This window comes from Mobula birostris, chromosome 4, assembly GCF_030028105.1.
Source record: "Mobula birostris isolate sMobBir1 chromosome 4, sMobBir1.hap1, whole genome shotgun sequence".
NCBI classification, from domain to species: domain Eukaryota; kingdom Metazoa; phylum Chordata; class Chondrichthyes; order Myliobatiformes; family Myliobatidae; genus Mobula; species Mobula birostris.
This window is the reverse complement of record NC_092373.1, coordinates 55,223,834-55,238,713: the sequence shown is the minus strand read 5'-3', so window position 1 is coordinate 55,238,713 and position 14,880 is coordinate 55,223,834. Positions and strand designations below refer to the sequence as shown.

At 40.4% G+C, this 14,880-nt stretch overlaps 1 protein-coding gene across 8 annotated transcripts in view; it reads left to right on the top strand.

The window, feature by feature from the left end:
- veph1 (ventricular zone expressed PH domain-containing 1) overlaps positions 1-14,880 on the top strand; it is a 264,566-nt gene that overhangs the window by 197,499 nt on the left and 52,187 nt on the right. For all 8 annotated transcript variants that reach the window (XM_072255372.1, XM_072255375.1, XM_072255378.1 and 5 more), the window contains one exon: positions 14,319-14,458. In XM_072255372.1, the coding sequence (XP_072111473.1) occupies positions 14,319-14,458 (140 nt within the window). The remainder of the gene's footprint in view (positions 1-14,318; positions 14,459-14,880) is intronic.

Genomic DNA, 14,880 nt, shown 5'->3' with positions numbered 1-14,880 from the left:
GTCATGGACCCTGATGATTTATTCTTCAGTCTCATTCTGGGTATTTGTAACAAATATGAATCCATATGTTGACTGTTCTAGGAACATTATCATTGACATTCTGTCATGTGGCCCAACAATTGCAGGACATGGACAACTCATGCAGCAGGAGGACTGCACAACGGATATGAGGCCTCCTTTGAACTTGCATTGGAACACTCTGAACCCTCCCCAATCCAGGGCTATACACTGTCTTACTATTTTAATAATGTGCTTTATTTTTACTTTTCTTGCCAAAATGGATAATTTCACTTTCTCACAATATTTCCAAATTTTTGCCTATTCATTTACCTATCTTTTTCTTTATCTCTTCACCATAGTTTATTTTACTACTGATATTTGTGATTTTACAGGTTAGTAAGCATATCTTTATTGCCCTCAACCAAATGTTGTTGAAGAAGTTGAGGCTCAGCCACTGATCCTATGATGCACCATTCATTGCAATGTACGAAATAGACCTACTTATGCCTCTTGTCTGCTTCCCATTAGCCAGCCAACATGATGCAGATCAATATATTATCTCCTAAGCTAAACTGACATGTTCCAAGTAATCCTTGGTGTGGCAACTTATCAAATGCTTCTTGGAAATCAAGTACAGTATATTCATTATGTAAACACGAGGAATTCTGCAGCTGGAAATTCAAGCAACGCACATCAAAGTTGCTGGTGAACGCAGCAGGCCAGGCAGCATCTCTAGGAAGAGTTACAGTCGATGTTTCGGGCCGAGACCCTTCCTCAGGACTAACTGAAGGAAGAGCTGGTAAGATCACCTCTTCCTAGAGATACTGCCTGGCCTGCTGCGTTCACCAGCAACCTTGATGTGTATTGCTAGTATATCCATTAATTCTGTTTTATCTGAAGTAACATGAATATGTTACTTCAAAGAATTCCAACAAGTTGGTCAAACATGATTTCCCTTCCACAAAATCACGTTGACTTTGCCTGATTATCTTGAATGTTTCTAGGTTTCTGAGATAGCATCTCTAATAATAGATATATTCCTATCTCCCTCTTCCCACTGAGAGAATGTAGGCTAATTTGCCCAAAGTCACCTTCTTTCTGTCTCCCTTCTTGAATAAGAGTTACATTTTTTCCCATTGCAACAGAACATTCCACATTTTTTTTAAATAAGGAAACCTGCCACCTTGCAAGTGTTCTTTAATTTTTTGGGGAGAGTTTATGAGCATGCACGTAGAAGATTGGTAAAATAACGTAAGGAAAACAGGTGATATATTTTGTTCCAACCAAAAAAAATAATGGACCCAAGTGAGAAGAAATACAGAATTTCCTGCATATGGGTAAAGATTATTATCACCTACTGCTTAGTGTCGACCTGGGTTATATTTTGGGTTGATATTACTTTCAGTAAACAGCAAAGCATTTGGAAAAACAAACATTTCTTCCAAAGAATGTCCCCCACAAGCCTTGTTTTTGGATCACAATCTAATAATAGAAAAGTGAAATCCAATTGTGAAATTCAATTTGGATTTCGTGGAAAATTCTACTTACTTTTGGGAAGCACTGGCTCTACATTTGAAAATGTGTCTACCCCTGGGAAAATTACTAATATTGGCTCTGAACTCAGTTCATTAGGGCATGATTTCAAAACATCCAAAATGTTACAATACATGTATTCATTCAATTTAAAACCTTATTTAACAGATGTGACAAAATCCTTTTTCACAAATGGATCACAGTTCAGTAGCCATATATGTGTGCTTGCCCAGACAAATAAATTTTGTAAATATGTTTTACATTAAAAACTCTATTAGAGATAAGTTGGCAAAGGTTAAATGTTTAGAATAAAAATAAACTGAGGTTGGTTTTAAATTAGTTCCTGATTATTCATAATTACATTGAAAATAATAATCAAAAAGCCAAATCAAATGGAAAATGCAGAAAAACAAAGATCTGTGGATTCCACAAAATGAAGAAAATACTAATAGAGGATTCTGAATGGAGACATGGGAGAATATGGCCTGTTCTATGGGCTAAACACTCTCAATTTGCACATGTTGAACTCTGTTCCCTTGATTGTAATGTCACCACACTTCAAAAGCAAAATACAATATGTTACTGTAAAAACAACATTACAGAATTTTGCCCTTTTTTCACAACCTGGTCTGTTTCATTATAAGGTGCTATTTAAGATTTGATTCCTCTCAAATAACAGTAAGTTAAATCAAATGATCAATCCATTCAGCTGATGTGACTCTTAAAGAAATGATGATTCATAATGAAAGAAAATAAAGTTCTTCCATGTATATTGACAACTCCGATATTCCAGAGCACCTTACAGATAATGAAGTATTTCTGAGGTGTTTTTATTTCATGATATATGAAATGTGGTGTGAATTTGTTCCCAGAAACTGTGTGTGAAACTGTTTCCCTTGATTATAATATCACCACGTTTCAAAAGCAAAATACAATATGTTACTGTCAGGAGGTAACTATCTCGTAATTTGTTTTCAATTCTGTTGGTTGGGGGATAAATATCACCTAACTCTTAAACTGCTCTTCAAAGAAATCCAAAGAAATTGTGTATCAAAGAGCAAGTTAACTTTGTATCAGCATGTCCTTTAAAGGAGTGTACCTCTGACAGGGCATCACTCCTCAGCATTGGATAGTCAGCATGGATCATGTGCTCAAGTCCCCGACTGGAACTGAAACTACAACTTTCTGATTCCTTTCCAATGAGGGCAATGCTGATGATATACTATCAATCTGATACAATAAATTCAGTCAATTTGACAATTGTAACTTTTTGTTCATCTCAGTGAGTGATCAGTTATAGCAGGGGTCCCCAACCTTTTTTGCACTGCGGATTGGTTTTATATTGACAATATTCTTGTGGACCGGCCGACCGGGGTGGCGGGGGGGGGGGGGGGGTGGTGGTGTGATGGTTGCCAACGGACAAGAGTAGCATTTAATTACGTTGTGTTTACCCAAATAAAGCCTACAATGGCCATGAAGCCTTGCGCGGGCACCAGTGTGCATGTGTGCCTTGCGCATGCGTGCACGTGCCGATTATTTTTTCTACAAATCGTTTTTGGCGATTCTGTTCGGCGGCAGGGGGAGTGTTAATCACGACCGGAATATTGGTGATAAGTGGCTAATACATTCAATTTCATTTCTAAAAGGGTTTATCTAACGAATTTAATATTAAACACAGCGCATATTTTCCTCGCATGTATATAGCGATAAGGACAGGGGAGCTTGAAGTAAGTGTTGAATGAACTTCCAGTAGAAGTGGTAGAGGCAGGTTCGATATTATCATTTAAAGTTAAATTGAATAGGTATATGGACAGGAAAGGAATGGAGGGTTATGGGCTGAATGCAGGTCGGTGGGACTAGGTGAGAGTAGCATTCGGCACGGACTAGAAGGACAGAGATGGCTTTTTTCCGTGCTGTAATTGTTATATGGTTATATAAGTCAATAGCATCATAACATTTTAAGTAAGGTTTGGATATTAAACACACCGCGCATATTTTCCCTGTATGAACATATAAAATCATTGCAACGCACCAATATCGCTGAATCAGTGGGAGCCCTGGGCTTGTTTCCCTGCAACAAGACGGTCCCATCGAGGGGTGATGGGAGACAGCGATACTCGAACGGGGTTCCTTATGTCCAGTCTATTCCGCAGTTTAGTTTTTGTTAAATTCATCGCAGAGATATGTTGGAAATGGAAACAACGTTTTCAGTGCTTCCGTTGCTATCTCAGGATATTGAGCCTTGGCTTTGATCCAGAATGCCAGCAGAGATGTTATGTCAAACATACTTTTCAGCCTGCCATCATCTGCAAGCTTGAGAAGTTGATCTTCTTCCCGCGCTGACATGGATGACCCGCGGGTAATGACCTCGCGTCCGTAATGGCTCAACAGTGGGCATCACAGGGAATGAGAAAAGATATTTGACTCATATCGCCAAATCATATTGTTTCCTTGCAGCCCGGTAGTGCATGCTCTGCGGCCCGGTGGTTGGGGACCGCTGAGTTATAGAGGTTGTAGCATTACACAGCATGGAAATTGGCAAATATTAGGTCATAGACTGGAGTTGGGGTATATAGCAAATATTAACTTCAGCAACCAATCCTCAGATTTGCAGATTAAATTTTAAATGCAGCCCTGAACCATAGTTTCTTGGAGCTGTGGACACCAGTTGACTGAAAACCAGACAATGCTGATTAACATTTATTTTGGGTGACTGCAGTATGGGTCTGAAGAAGGAGGTGTGAACATTATATGTAATTCAAAGGAAGTATGGTAGGTACATCCTAACTATAGAATTGTCTTGTTGTTACCTTTGATCTTTAGCATATAAAATGTCATGTAATATTGGGTCAAACGGGCCTCTTCCTTCAAGAATGTCTCATTTTGTTGAATAAAACACTTCTGTATCCCCTAGCATCAGTGTCTCTGTGGTGAGTTTGTTCACGTTACAACAGCAAATACCATCATGCCAACAAAATTATAATGGATTGGTTACATGAACAGATTAACTATTATGTCTGGGGATTGTTGATCAGCATTATAACAACAATAAGGCAGCTGGTGATAATAGATCAATGTACTTTTAATTAAGTGAGGATATCTGTGATGTGTTGCTGGTAAACATTTGGCAATATTCACCGTGTATGCTTCCACTAGCCAATGTGTAGTCAGGATTAATTCCCACTGTGTGTCATTAGGGTCCCATATTTCTGAATATGAATAACTAGTTTTGGAGTTTGACCAACAATGGTATGTGGCATTCATTGTTGTATCATTACTATCTTTCCCTCTTTCTTACATAATAGAATAGGATTCCAGCTAAAGAATTATTATCTGCCAAAATGATTTAATGGAGTACCCACTGAAAATATATTGAATGTACTGACGCCGATCGCTCTTGAAATTGTCTATGTTCCAAAATAATGGCTAGGATTTTGTGGTAGTCATGGTGTCAAAACCACCAGAGATTATTACTCAATTTGGGATTTCATGTCGAAGTTATGATCAATGATTCATTATGCATCAGGACAGTATTTTTCAGGCATCTCAGAACTCCCAGTCTTCCTGAAACTCTTTAAACTGCCAAAGAGAAAAGGACAGTACTTGTGCATGAAGCACTTGTGAAATGTCCAGTGTTCTAAATTAACACAGAAACGAAGTGTGAGCATGGTGGGATTCCCCGCAACTTTCAATGGTCAGCTTGAGTTAAGAATGCTTCAGCATATGGAGGAGATTTTTACTCAAATATTTTAAAAGGAGCAGAAGATTTTAAATTGTATGTTCACTTTAAATCAATCTGTATTAAGAAGGTAGTGGAAAGATTTTTTTTAAGTTTCTGGGAAAAAATCTCTAAGCAGCTCACGCTAAGTTTGAGGGTGCTTTCTTTCCTCCTGTTTGCTTGTAATTTTTTTTGTAGCTAGGTCTAAACTTGGCCACCCAAATAATGTCCCTTCCACAGCTGCAGAAAGCAGCACTACAGAAGAGCCTTCTACTCAAAAACACATGCAGCATTTTGTCTGATTTCTTGCATGGTGAATTGCTGATAATAAGTGTATACTTTTTATCATGGTCCAAGTCTTTTAGCTACTTCAAGGTTCAAGGAAGCTTTATTATTTAAGTTTATATATGTCACCATATACAACACTGAGATTTATTTTCTGTGGGCATACTCAAAAAATCTATAGAATAATAACCATAACATAATCAATGAAAGACTGCCCATTAGCGCGTTCACCCAGAGTGCAGAAGGGTAGTAATCTCAGGATTGTTGCCTGTGCCACGTTCTAACGAGTGCAAGAATAGCGTGATCAGGCATATTAATGCATGGCTGAGAGACTGGTGTAGAGGGCAGGGCTTCAGGTTCCTGGATCATTAGGGCCTCTTCTGGGGGAGGTACAGCCTGTACAAAAAAGACAGGTTACACCTGAACCCAAAGGGGTCCAATATCCTAGCAGGCAGATTTAATAGAGCTGTTAGTGAGGGTTTAAACTAAATTTGGCAGGGGGATAGGAACTGGGCTAATAGGGCTGAGGAAGGGGGAAACAGAAGTAAATCAAAGGGAGTGCAACAGAGATGATAGAAAAGACAGGCAGGAGATGAGGCATAATCACAGCCAGTGGGATGAGTTACAGGGCAATAGAGGTATGGTGCTGTTAAAACAGAAAGCAACAAATACTGGACTGAAAGTGTTGTATTTGAATGCACGCAGCATAAGAAATAAAATGGACGATCTTGAAATTCGGCTATGGATTGGCAAGTATGATGTTGTGGCCCTCTCCGAAACTTGGCTGAAGGATGGCTGCCATTGGGGGCTGAACATCCAAGGATATACAGTGTATCAGAAAGGTAGGTTAATAGGCAGAGGGGGTGGTGTGGCCCTGTGTAAAAGAAATAATATTAGATAATTAGAAAGGGATGACATAGGATCAGAAGGTGTAGAATCTCTATGGGTTGAGTTAAGAAATGGCAAGGGTAAAAGAACCCTAACGGCAGTTGTATACATGCCTCCAAACAGCAGCCAGGATGTGGATTACAAATTACAGCAGGAGATAGAAAAGGCGTGTCAGAAGGGCAATGTCATGATAATCATTGGGGATTTTAGCATGAAAGTGGATTGGGAAACCCAGGTTGGTACTGGACCTCAAGAGAGGGAATTTGTAGAATGTCTAAGGGATGGCTTTTTAGAAGAGCTTGTTGTTGAGCCCAGTAGGGGATTGACTGTGCTGGATTGGGTGTTGTGCAATGATCCAGAGGTGATAAGAGAGCTTAAGGTTAAGGAACCCTTAGGGAACAATGATCACAATATGATCAAATTCACATTGAAATCTGAGAGGGAAAAAATAAAATCCAATGTGTCAGTATTTCAGAGGAATAAAGGAAATTACAATGGCATAAGAGGGGAACTGGCCAAGATTGACTGGAAAGGGACACTAGCAGGAAGGACAGCAGAGCAGCAATGTCTGAAGTTTCTGCAAAAAATGAGGGAAGCGCAAAACTGATATATTCCAAATAAGAAGAAATTTTCGAATGGAAGAAGGACACTACCGTGGCTAACAAGTGAAGTCAGAACCAAAAGAGGGGGCATACAAGAAAGCCAAAGCTAGTGGGAAGATAGAGGATTGGGAAGCTTTTAAAATCTTGCAGAAGGAAACTAGGAAGGAAAAGATGAATTATGAAAGGAAGCTGGCAACTAATATCAAAGAAGATACTAAAAGCTTTTTTAAATATATAAAGGGTAACAGAGAGTTGAGGATAAATGTAGGACCTATAGAAAATGATACTGGTGATATTGCAATAAGAGATGCCAAGATGGCAGACGAACTGAATGTGTATTTTGCATCAGTCTTCACATTGGAAGACATCTGCAGTATAGCAGACATTCAAAAGTGTCAGGGAAGTGAGGTATGTGCAATTACAACAGAAGGTGCTCAGGAAGCTTAATGGTCTGAGGGTGGATAAATCTCCTGGACCTGATGAAATGCACCCTCAGGTTCTGAAGGAAGTAGCTGAAGAGATTGCAGAGGCATTAACAATGATCTTTCAAGAATCAATAGATTCTGGCATTGTACCGGATGACTGGAAAATTACAAATGTTACTCCGCTATTTAAGAAGGGTGGGAGGCAGCAGAAAGGAAACTATAGACCTATTAGCCTGACATCAGTGGTGGGGAAGTTGTTGGAATCAGTTGTTGGGGATGAGATTACAGAATATGGGTTGCACTTGAATCCGAGGGGGACCAATATCCTGGCAGGGAGGTTTGCTAAGGCTATTGGGGAGAGTTTAAACTAGAATTGCTAAGGCATGGGAACCGAACTGAAGAGACAGAGGAAGGGGCTATTGGCTCACAAATAGAGAAAGCTTGGAGGCAGTGTGAGAGGAAGAATAGGCAGGTGATAATGAAGGGATGTGCTCAGTCTGATGGTTTGAGATGTGTTTATTTTAATGCAAAAAGCATCATGAACAAAGCCGATGAGCTTAGAGCCTGGATCAGTACTTGGAGCTATGATGTTGTGGCCATTATAGAGACTTGGATGGCTCAGGGGCAGGAATGATTACATAAAGTGCCAAGCTTTAGATGTTTCAGAAAGGAGAGGGAGGGAGGCAAAAGAGGTGGGGGCGTGGCACTGCTGATCAGTGAAAGTGTGATGGCTGCAGAAAAGGAGGAAGTCATGGAGGCAATATCTACTGAGTCTCTGTGGATGGAAGTTAGAAACAGGAAGGGGTCAATAGCTCTACTAGGTGTTTTTTATGGACCACCCAATGGTAACAGGGATACAGAGGAAAAGATAGGGAGCCAGATTCTGCAAAGGTGTAATAATAACAGGACTGTTGTGGTGGGAAATTTTAATTTCCCAAATGTTGATTGGCATCTCCCTAGAGCAAGGGGCTCAGATGGGGTGGAGTTTGTTAGGTGTGTTCAGGAAGGTTTCCTGACACAATATGTAGATAAGCCTACAAGAGGAGACGCTGTACTTGATCTGATATTGAGAAATGAACCTGGTCAGGTGTCAGATTTCTCAGTGGGAGAGCATTTTGGAGATAGTGATCACAATTCTATCTCCTTTACCATAACATTGGAGATAGGAACAGACAAGTTCGGAAAGCGTTTAATTGAAGTAAGGGGAAATATGAAGCTATCCGGCAGGATCTTGGAAGCATAAATTGGGAAGAGATGTTCTCAGGGAAATGTACAGCAGAAATGTGGCAAATGTTCAAGGGATATTTGTATAGCGTTCTGCATAGGTGCATTCCAATGAGACAGGGAAAGGATGGTAGGGGACAGAAACTGTGGTGTACAAAGGCTGTTGAAAATCTAGTCAAGAAGAAAAGAAACTCAATAGGACACTCAAAGCTGCTACGCAGGTTGACTCTGTGGTTAAGAAGGCATACAGTGCATTAACCTTCATCAATTGTGGGATTGAGTTTAGGAGCCGAGAGTTAATGTTGCAGCTATTTAGGACCCTGGTCAGACCCCACTTGGGGTACTGTGCTCAGTTCTGGTCACCTCACTACAGGAAGGATGTGGAAACCATAGAAAGGATGTTGCCTGGATTGGGGAGCGTGCTTTATGAGAATAGGTTGAGTGAACGCGGCCTTTTTTCCTTGGAGCGACGGAGGATGAGAGGTGACTTGATAGAGGTGTATAAGATGATGAGAGGCATTGATTGTGTGGTTAGTCAGAGGCTTTTTCCCAGGGCTGAAATGGCTAGCACGAAAGGGCACAGTTTTAAGGTGCTTGGAAGTAGGTACAGAGGAGATGTCAGGGGTAAGTTTTTTTTTATGCAGAGAGTGGTGAGTGTGTGGAATGGGCTGCCGGCGACGGTGGTGGAAGCGGATATGATAGGGTCTTTTAAGAGACTCCTGGATAGGTACATGGAGGTTAGAAAAATAGAGGGCTATGGATAAGCCTAGGTAATTTCTAAGGTAAGTACATGTTCGGCACAGCTTTGTGGGCTGAAGGGCCTGTATTGTGCTGTAGGTTTTCTATGTTTCTAATACCTGGAGGTACAATACAAAATAGGCCAAAGCCAGCTTTGTTTCCTGAAAGAAAAGTCCTGCCTGACTAACCTACTGCAATTTTTTGAAGAAATTATAAGCAGGGTAGACAGAGGAGATGCAGTGGATGTGGTGTACTTGGATTTTCAGAAGGCCTTTGACAATGTGCCGCACATGAGGCTGCTTAGCAAGGTAAGAGTCCATGGGAGGAGCATCGGCTGATCAGCAGAAAACAGGGAGTGGGAATAAAGGGATCCGATTCTGGCTGGCCGCCGGTTACCAGTGGAGTTCCACAGGGGTCGGTATTGGGACCGCTGCTTTTTATGATGTATGTCAATGATTTGGACTATGGGATTAATGGATTTATGGCTAAATTTGCGGATGATACAAAGATAGGTGGAGGAGTGGGTAATGTTGAAGAAACAGAGAGCCTGCAGAGAGACTTAGATAGTTTAGGGGAATGAGCAAAGAAGTAGCAAATAAAATACAATGTTGGAAAGTGTATGGTCCTGCACTTTGATGGAAGAAATAAATGGGCAGACTATTATTTAGATGGGGAGATAATTCAAAATGCAGAGATGCAAAGGGACTTGGGAGTCCTTGTGTAGGATACCCTAAAAGTTAACCTCCAGGTTGAGTTGGTGGTGATGAAGGCGAATGCAATTTTGGCATTCATTTCCAGAGGTGTAGAATATAAGAGCAGGGATGTGATGTTGAGGCTCTATAAGGCACTTGTGACACCACACTTGGAGTATTGTGTGCATTTTTGGGCTCCTTATTTTAGAAAGCATGCACTGACATTGGAGAGGGTTCAGAGAAGGTTCATGAGAATGATTCCAGGAATGAAAGAGTTACTGTATGAGGAAAGTCTGGCAGCTCTTGGGCTGTATTCTCCGGAGTTCAGGAGAATGAGGAGGGATCTTATTGAAACATTCTGACTGTTAAAAGGTCTGAACAGATTAGATATGGCAAAATTATTTCCCATGGTAAGGGAGTCTAGGACAAGAGGGCACAACTTCAGTATTGGAGGACGCTCATTTAGAACAGAGATGTTGAGAAATTACTTTAGTCAGAGGATGGTAAATCTGTGGAATTTGTTGCCACGAGCTGCTGTAGAGGCCAAGTTATTGAGTGTATTTAAGGCAGAGATAGATAGGTTCTTGATTAGCCAGGGCATCAAAGGGTATGGGGAGAAGGCAAGGGAGTGGGGATGATTGAAAGAATTGGATCAACCCATGATTGAGTGGCGGAGCAGACTCGATGGGCCGAATATCTCCTATATCTTATGGTCCAAGACAACAAACTGTGTAAATACAAAAAGAAGAAATAATAATAAATAAATAAGCAATAAATATTGAGAACATTAGATGAAGAGTCCTTGAAAGTGAGTCCATAAGTTGTGGGAACATTTCAGTGATGGGAGAAGTGAAGTTGAGTGATGTTATGCCTTTTGGTTCAAGAACTGATGGTTGAGGGATAATAACTCTTCCTGAACCTGGTGGTATGCGTCCTGGGCCTATTTCACTATTTTTTAAATTTCTTCCATTTATTCACATTGGTACAGAGTAGAATGCTGCTAATTTTGGCTTGAGCAATTGTATAAAGCAACTGATGGTAAAGCAGTAACCTTTTTACAAATCTACCCGCTTGTTTTTTACTCTGTGTAGGTGAGCTTCGCCGTGCTGCCTGGATTAGAGAGTATTAGCTTCAAGGAGAGGTTGGACAAATGTGCATTCTGTGGAGCATCAGAAACTGAGGGACAACCTGCTGGAAGTGTAGAAAGTTATGAAGCATAGATAGGGTTGATAATCAAAGTCTTTTTCCCAGTGTAGAAATGTCATATACTTTACCTTAGCTTTAAGGTAGGAGGGACAAAAATTTAAAAGTGGATGTGTGGGGCAAGGTGTTTTTTGAACACATACAGCAGTATGTGTCTGGATGGTGCTGCCAGGGGTGGCGGTGGAAGTACAAACGGGTTTGTAGATAAAGTAGTAGCATTTAGGGAGGCACATGAAATTGCAATGGAGGGATATGGATCATGTACAGGCATCATGGTCAGCACACACAACATGGCCAAAGGGCCGAGTTCCATTATGTGTGAAGTTCAAGACCCAGGTTTGTAGCAAGTGCCAGCTACAGCAGGGAGAATCAGGAAGCATTTTAAATTTAATTATTGCACTTAAGCCTATGTTTCAAATGATTTCAGAATTAGGTTTTTTATCACTGACGTATGTCATGAAATTTGTTGTTTTGTGGCAGCAATATACTGCAATACATAAAATATACTATAAATTACAATAAGAATTACATACTGTATATATTTATATAGAAATATAAATATATAAGAAGCTGTTCCTAAAATGTTGAGTGTATGTTTTCAGGCTCCTGTACTTCCTCCCTGATGGTAGTAATGAGAAGAGAGCATGTCCTGGGTGGTGGGGGTCCTTAATGATGGATGCTGCCCTTTTGAGGCTTTGCCTTTTTAAGGTCATTAATGGTGGGGAGGTTAGTGTCCTTGATGGAGCTGATGAATTGAATTGACTTTATTTCTTACATCCTTCATATTCATGAGGCGTAAAAACCCTCATGTTACGTCTCCGTCTGAATGTGCAATGTACAAGTTATAGTAATTTGTAATAAATAGTATGTACAGTAAGATATACAATAAAACAGTCAACATAGCTTAGAAATACAATTGTGTCAGCTTGAATTAATCAGCCTGATGGCCTGGTGGAAGAAGCTGTTCGGAAGTCTGTTGGTCCTGGCTTTAATGCTACAGTACCGTTTCCCTGACGGTAGCAGCTGGAACAGTTTGTAGTTGGGGTGACTTGGCTTTCCAATGAATTCAGGCCCTGTTTACACATCTGTCACTGTAAATGTCCTGAATAGTGAGAAGTTCACAGCCACAGATGTAGAGCTGTCTGCACTACTCTCTGCAAGGTTCTGCGATTGAGGGAAGTACAGCTCCCATAGCAGGCAATGATACAGCCAGTCAGGATGCTCTCAATTGTGCCCCTATAGAAAGTCCTTAAGATTTGGGGACTCATGCCAAATTTCTTCAACTATCTGAGGTGAAAGAAACATCGTTTTCACCACACAGCTGGTATGTACAGATGAAGTGTGGTCCTTGCTGATGTGTATAAAGCTGTTCACCCTCTCAACCCCAGATCCATTGATGTCAATAGGGGTTAGCCTGTCTCTATTCCTCCTGTAATCCACAACCAGCTCCTTTGTTTTTGTGACATTGAGGGAGAGGTTGTTTTCTTGACACCACTGTGTCAGGGTGATGACTTCTTCTCTGTAGGCTGCCTCATTATTATTTGAGATAAGGCCAATCAATGTAGTATCATCTGCATATTTAATTAGCAGATTGAAGCTGTGGGTGGCGACCCAGTCATGGGAATACAGAGAGCAAAGGAGGGGGCTTAGGCCACAGCCCTGGGGGGCTCCTGTGTTGAGGGTCAGAGGGTTGGAGGTTAGGGAGCCCACTCTTACCACCTGCCAGCGATCTGACAGGAAGTCCAGGATCCAGCTGCACAAGGCAGGGTTAAGGCCAAGGTCTCTGAGTTTCTTGTCGAGCCTGAAGGAAATTATGGTATTGAATGCTGAACTGTAGTCCAAGAACAGCATTCCCACATAAGCATCCCTCTTCTCCAGGTGTGTAAGGACGGTGTGTAGAGCTGTGGCTATTGCGTCATCTGTGGATTGGTTGTGTTGGTAGACGAATTGTAGGGGGTCCAGTATGGGTGGCAGCATGCTACAGACGTAGTCATTGACCAGCCTCTCAAAGCATTTGGTTATTATTGAGGTGAGTGCTACAGGACACCAGTTCTGATGGAGATGATTTGTAGATTTTAAATATAAGTTTCTGGAACATTGCATAAATATTTCACACAATTAAAATTAGAATTCTCTGCAGATTTTCCATAGTATTCTGCATAGGCAACATTTCTGATACAAAATTCTGTTGCTATTTTTGCATGCACCTAGGTCCTGGTTGAGTTAAGCCACAAGTAATTCTGAGGAAACTGTCAGCTGTCATTCTACTTGACACAGCTCTGCAATGTTTCAGATCTCTACAAACTAATAACAAAGAGCCTTGGACACAGAACGTATTTTTCATTAGATACTCAGAATAAAATGCTCAGACCAGTCAGTGTGGAAAATCTCAAAGGGCATGAGAGGCGATTGCCCTGGAAATCTAAATTGGAAAGCTTCTGATGGCAATCAACAAAAGTCATGTCCAGCCAACAAAAAGGATTGAGTAGATGGTTTTAGATTTTAAGACATTCCTGAAGCAACAAGGAGCATTCAGACTTGTTACATAAATGTCAAGTTTCTAAAAAAAAACTTTGAAAGCCAGCTTTGAAGGGAAAAGCACAAACAAAATGAAGAGTCCTTACAATGGCCTCCAAAGTCTCAGGATGAAAGCCGTTCATTTTGCAGTGGTTTAAATGTATAAAGTCAAAGAAGTTATTAGTACTTACAGAAAAAGAAACATCATTACCTTTCAGTATAAAGGTTTATGCTCCACTGTTTTGTGAAACTACCAGGAGAAAAAAAGGGCACAATGGCATCCTGCGGGGAGTGGGATTTAACATTTAGATTAGCAAGAAACAAAAAACATATATGCTCTCACCAAAATCATTTTAAAATAGTGCAGGGGCTTTAATCAAAGACTAGGTGTTTTTCTTCCTCAACCAAACATTATTTTTTCATAGTTTTAATAATCTTTGGTATTAAAGTACTCAAGTGAAAGTTCTGTCAATTTCCCATTGTTTCTGTGTAGGTTCCATCAGTGGATGTGTAGCAAAAGTACTCTTCAGCTGTCCACAGAAAGGATTTTACTGCTTGTATAGTAAATCCAGCTTCATCCTCAACACTGATCAGCCTCAGCTTTGGATCTATATCTTGTTTCTTTCCCAACAGGTAAATACCTTTCCAAAGTTGTTTCATTGAACTTGTTGAAGTAGTAACAGATAGAGTTACAAAAATAATGCAGTAGATTCATATTTGCCTTCAATATAATGTTTTACTGTGGATAATGTCATGGAGAAGGGATAGGAAGTAGGATACAAACCAGAAAACAGGGTAGGGATTGAAGGTAACTGTTAAACAGTGCACGTTTTTGAACTGATGCTCCACAATGATCAGTCAGCATGATCTGACCCCTTATTTATTTTTCATACAGATTAATTCAGCTTCTTAGCACCAAAATTCCCTCATCTGTAGACATTAACTTCAGTGTTACAATTTTCAGCACGTCCCTTTAGCTTAAGATGGCTTTCTCTCTTTACAATAAATATAAATTAACATTGATATCCATACAAGTTATGGTAATTACATTATAT